The sequence below is a fragment of the Condylura cristata genome, unplaced genomic scaffold (assembly GCF_000260355.1).
Source record: "Condylura cristata isolate star-nosed mole 26May11 unplaced genomic scaffold, ConCri1.0 scaffold00020, whole genome shotgun sequence".
NCBI lineage: Eukaryota > Metazoa > Chordata > Mammalia > Eulipotyphla > Talpidae > Condylura > Condylura cristata.
This window is the reverse complement of record NW_004567121.1, coordinates 259,078-264,553: the sequence shown is the minus strand read 5'-3', so window position 1 is coordinate 264,553 and position 5,476 is coordinate 259,078. Positions and strand designations below refer to the sequence as shown.

Genomic DNA, 5,476 nt, shown 5'->3' with positions numbered 1-5,476 from the left:
GATCTGCCTGTTCTGCTCCCCACTCTGTCTCTGGTGAAGTCTCTCACTGCCCCTGAGTCTCTGGCCTGTACCCCAGTTCTGTATGTACAAATAAATAAATCTTAAAAAAAAAAATAAAAAAAAATGGAGCTTCCATATGACCCAGCAATCCCACTCCTAGTATCTATCCAAAAGACACAAAAACACTGATTCATAAAGACACCTGCACCCTGGCCCTCCCTGGTGGCACAGTGGGTTAAAGCACAGCACTGAGAAGTTAAAGCCATTTCAGCATCAGTTTGATTCCCACCTGCCCTGAAGATGACCACATGACGCGGCAGACCTCTCCTGACCCACCCGCTGATCCCCTCAGTAGGGTACTTCGTCCATCTGCCTGTTCTGCTCCCCACTCTGACTCTGGTGAAGCCTTTCACTGCCCCTGAGCCTCTGGCCTGTACCACATTTCTGTATGCACAAATAAATAAATCTTAAAAAAAAAAAAAAGACACCTGCACCCTATGTTTATTGCTGCTTTATTTGCAATTGGAAAGCCATGGAAACAACCTAAATGTCCAAAAGTAGATGACTGGATTAAAAAGATGTCGTACATATACACAATAGATTATTATTCAGCAACCAAACAAAATAAATAAATAAACACATGCCTTTTACAACAACATGGATGGAGCTTAGTGAAATAACCCAGAAAGAAAAGGGAAAATACCAGATGGTTTCACTCATAGCAGGAGTATAATGGACCAGGCAAGAAAATAATAATGATAAGGAACAATTATATACCAGAGACATTTTATGCAGGTGGAGTGGGGAATGGGATCAAAAATGATGGGGAGAAGGAGGTACACTGGACTATGGTGATGGCACATGGGTGATTTGGTGATGGGAAGCCCATGGGGATTACAACTGAGATGGGAAAAGGCACAAAATAATGTAAAAATAAACTATTATATTATTTAAAAAATAAAGCAGTGAAATAAGGACTATGGGCTTTTCTATTCCTGTGTCTTCACCTTAATTTGTCATCAGCATCCAGAGTCCTGCAACGGAGGTCAGAGAGTAAGGTTAACATCACCTTTGAACAGGCCTGCCAGCTTTGTTCAATGTTTTATTTTTGCAGCATTTCAGAGCAAGCTTTCTTGTAGAATCCTACATAGATTTCCATGTGCTGATTTGTTTCCTCAATCAATTTGATAGGGATTGAGGTATAAATATGTCAAGATTTACTAGAACTCCAAACTCTAGTGTTTCCATTGCTGCAGGATTTTATTTGTAGCCAATCATTGTCTCCATTAAGGAATTGGAAGTTGACACCAATTTTCAATCAAGTAAATCTGTATCTGATGACATGAGATGGTCGTGTCAACCTAAGCTATTTTGCTGTTTTAATAGAGAGGTGGGGCAGGCTGACCCAGGTCTGACCCCGCACAGTATTGCATGCTCACCAAGTTTCAGTAAAAACGCAGGAAAATTCCTTCTTCAGTACAGATTACCCAAGATCTTAAAACACTGGCTCCAGCCCTTGCTCTCCTGGCCACACGTCTCCTTTTGTACTGTAGCCTCAGGGCTGTTACCGCCCACATGCAAGGCAGGGAGATCCAGGTTCTCATGCAATTGGGGGAGAAAGAGAGCTCGTAAAAAAGAAAGAGAGAGAGACTGATGGAGAGAGATTCTCTCTGTCTCTCAGAGAGAGCTCTTTTCACGTAAATGTGTTTATGAGATTAAATTACGGAGTTTCATTCTCTATGTCCCAGGGAAATGTGATTTCTAACTCTTGCATTTAACAGTGTTAAAGTGTTACCCTGACAATGGCTCACGGGTGAACTGGTGATGGGGATTTTACAGGGAATGCACAGTGATGTAAAAGGTATAAATAAAGGCCCTTGCTGGTGGTGCAAGGGGTTAAAGTGCAGCCCTATGAAGCTCTTCCCAGGTATTGCAACATGAGTTCGATCCCCAGCCAAGGAGGTGACCCACATGGTGCAGACCTCTCTTGTCCTGCCTGCTGCAGTGTCTTTTTCCCTCAGCAGTGTGTTTCAGTCCATCTGCCTGTTCTGCTCTCTGCTCTGTCTCTGGTGAATCCTCTCACCCCCTGCACCTCTGGTCTATACCCCAGTTCTTGCATGCATTAAATAAATAAATCTCTTTTAAAAAAAAAAAGTGAGTAAAAAGTAAAGTGGTAGCCTGCAAGCCAGACCCAAAGCACACTGCCCCTTATGTCTGTTGTGTCACGTGAAGTCTCTGCCTGTCAGGCCAGGGGTCGGGAGCTGTGTCAGCCGTGAGGCCACCTGGGAGAAACCAAGCAAGAGGGTCAGTCACCTACCTGGTTTAAACCTGGACACACTCTATGTGTTTAGCATGTATGAATAAGTAATATGTTATTTGTAAGCAGCATAGGACATGCACATTTTGTCTTCCACAAAATAACTCAGAAGCTTTCAGAATCTGCTCTTTCTCCAATCTGGCAATACCAATGTTTCTTTTAGTTTTCATCAAACAGAAGACATGCTACTCACTTTGTTTATATGAAACCTTCCTCCCTCCCCTGGGTTTTGCACCCCACTGCCCCCCCAGGGCATTTGCATATGGGTCCCTAGGGAGGCCCTCCTCTGGCAGGGCTGAGATAAAAGGTCAGCTCCAGACTTGTCTCACCTAAATGGGCAACTCAGTTCATCATTTCAACATGAGGCTCCCTGCTCAGCTTCTGGGGCTGCTGATGCTCTGGACCCCAGGTGAGGCAGAGGGTTAGGGAGAAAGGTAAACAAAGCAGTATTTTGCTTAAACTAGTAACAGAATGAATAGAATGAAAATGATTGATAATACTTGTCTTGTCATTTTTCTTTCCTTTTTTTTTTAGGCTCCAGTGGGGATGTCGTGCTGACCCAGACCCCCCTCTCCCTGGCCGTCGCCCCTGGGGAGCAGGTCTCCATCTCCTGCAGGGCCAGTCAGAGCCTAGTAGATAGTGATGGAGACAGCCTTTTGTACTGGTACCTGCAGAAGCCGGGCCAGTCTCCAAGGCTCCTGATCTATTGGGCTTCCAATAGGGCAACAGGGGTCCCCGACAGGTTCAGTGGCAACGGGTCGGAGACAGATTTCACCCTGAAGATCAGCAGGCTGGAACCTGAGGATGCTGGAGTCTATTACTGCCAGCAGGGTACACATGTTCCTCCCACGGTGGTTGAGCCCCGAACAAAAACCTCCCTCGTGGGTTGTACAGATACCCAAATCAGTTGCTCTGGTCTTGTGAGCAGGCACAGAAGATTCTTTGACTCTCTTTAGAAGAAGATGGAAGAGGATTTGTTCCATCCAATCATAAAAGAACCACCTTGGGCTAAGACTGGAAGCCACTGTTTCCCTCTTGACTGAGAAAGTGCTGGATCTCACACTGACAGCTCATGACACTTTCCAACCTAAGCAGCTGATTCCTCACCAGTGGAGAACTTGAATTTGTTTTTTTGATGATGGTGTGAGCTTGTTACGGAATGGTAGAAATCTATGATGTGGGTGATAGTAGATCTTTTCAGAATGCATACACAGCGTCCTTATTTGATAAGGACACTAACTAGCCAACCCTGAGCTGGATCACTGGCCCAAGTGAGGGTCTCTGGCACAGCTGACTTCAAGCTCTGCCTTTTGCCGTGAATTTGTCAAGCACAGCTGACTTCTTACAAAATAATGGTATAAAGTCCCAGGCATGTGACATGAGTAGAGTTCTGCTCTATAACACATTGTCTATAATTAACAAAGCTGGCTGAGAAGTAGATTTATATTAAGCATCTTAACACACACATACACAGTTCTAGCAACATCAAACACGATGTAAAGAACATTTTGAGGCTGATATTTTTGTCTATTACCTTAACTGTGGTGCTGGTTTTACTAAGTAAGAATTTATCTAACTTATCCCACTGGGTTCATTAATTATGTGTGACCTTTTTGTATATCAATAAAGATAGTTAAAAAAAAAACCCTCAACATCTCTTAGATCAAATCTCAAGCAGAGGGAGACTTATTGTACTCAGTGAGGACACAAAGCCCATTCTCTTGACAAACGCTGGAGTATTTAAATCAATACAAAGTCTCCATCATTTCCATATATTCGTCCTCTGACATCTGGAGTGTCCCTGCCTTGCAGAAATTTTGATCTTGAGATGTAAGAGGAGCAAAATAAACAAGTCAAAAGCAGTGAGAAGATATCTCATCCAGGTCCTTAGGCTTTTGTGCATCTGAATTTCAGGTGAGAATATGAGGGTGAGGTAGAAGATGGGGTGCTAGAGCTATTGCTGATTCATCTTCTCTGGAAATCCTTCCCCAGTGGAAGGGTCGCTTCGGAAACTTTAAAGAATATACTCACCCTAACTAGTGGGGGGGAGGGGTGTCCTCTAGCTAGACTTCGTGCTGCCAACATCTCATGGTGCTTTCAGCCTCCAGGCGTGAGATTGTACTGACACAGATTCCAGCCTCCCTGCCTGGGACTCCAGGGGAGAACGCCACCATCACCTGCTGGACCAACCAGGACCTCAGCACAGGTGCACACCGGTACCTGCAAACCACAGCAGGCTCTCGAGTGACTCGTGAACATGCTCCCCAATCCATCTGGGTCTTGGGGTTCCCATCTCAGTTCAGTGACAATGAATCTGGAACAGACTTTATGCTCACCATCATGACCTTGGAAGCTGAAGACGGAGAACTAACTTAAAGTGAATGGAAAGCACTGAATTATTTTTCCAGTAGCAAAGACTGGGAAGGTTTCCACTTAAATGTTTTTTCCCAGTGTTAGGAAATCAGGAACTAGTCATAGCTGCAAATGAACAGCAGTTTTACATGAGTTCATAGGACAAATTTGGTGCCAGATAATCAATCCTATGTTAGTGGAAGCATAGAAGGAAGTTGTGCAGGGAAGACTATGTGTCAATAGAATTTTAGTGAAAGTCAAATTCCACCGAAAATCAGACAATGCACAGAGGTGGGGCGTGAGACCATTGATTTGTGAGGGTCAGGGAGGACTCTGGGTTCAACTGCAGATGCAGCTGTGTAAGGTGCAGGCAGGCAGTGATGCTGTGACTAAAGAAAACTGTAAAAGCCAGGGACTCTCATGGGGAGCACAGGGACCTGAATGTTTAACCAGTTACTATTTAAAAAAAAAATCTATCTTGTATTTTTGTTTTCAGTTTCAGTATTTTCTAACTGAGCATCAGTGTTTTTCTTTTTCTTTTTTAAAAACATTTATTATTTTATGCATACAGAACTGGAGTACAGGCCATTGGGGCAGGGGTGGTGAGAGGCTTCCACCAGAGACAGAGTGGGGAACAGAACAGGCAGAAGAATGAAGTACACTGCTGAGGGAAGCAGCAGGCAGGTCCGGAGAGGTCTGCTGCGCCATGTGGGTCACCTCCGGGGCAGGCAGGGATCGAACTTGCACTGAAGCAGCTGTGGCTAGCTTGCAGTACTGTGCCCTAACCCGTTGCGCCACCAGGGAGGG

At 44.6% G+C, this 5,476-nt stretch overlaps 1 gene segment (V, D, J or C); it reads left to right on the top strand.

Annotated features, from left to right (window-relative positions):
• Window positions 1-2,677: 2,677 nt before the first annotated feature.
• LOC101623569 lies at window positions 2,678-4,693 on the top strand. The segment is given in 3 exon segments: window positions 2,678-2,726; window positions 2,852-3,198; window positions 4,448-4,693. Coding segments are annotated over 3 exon segments (642 nt in total).
• The last annotated feature ends 783 nt before the right edge of the window (window positions 4,694-5,476 follow it).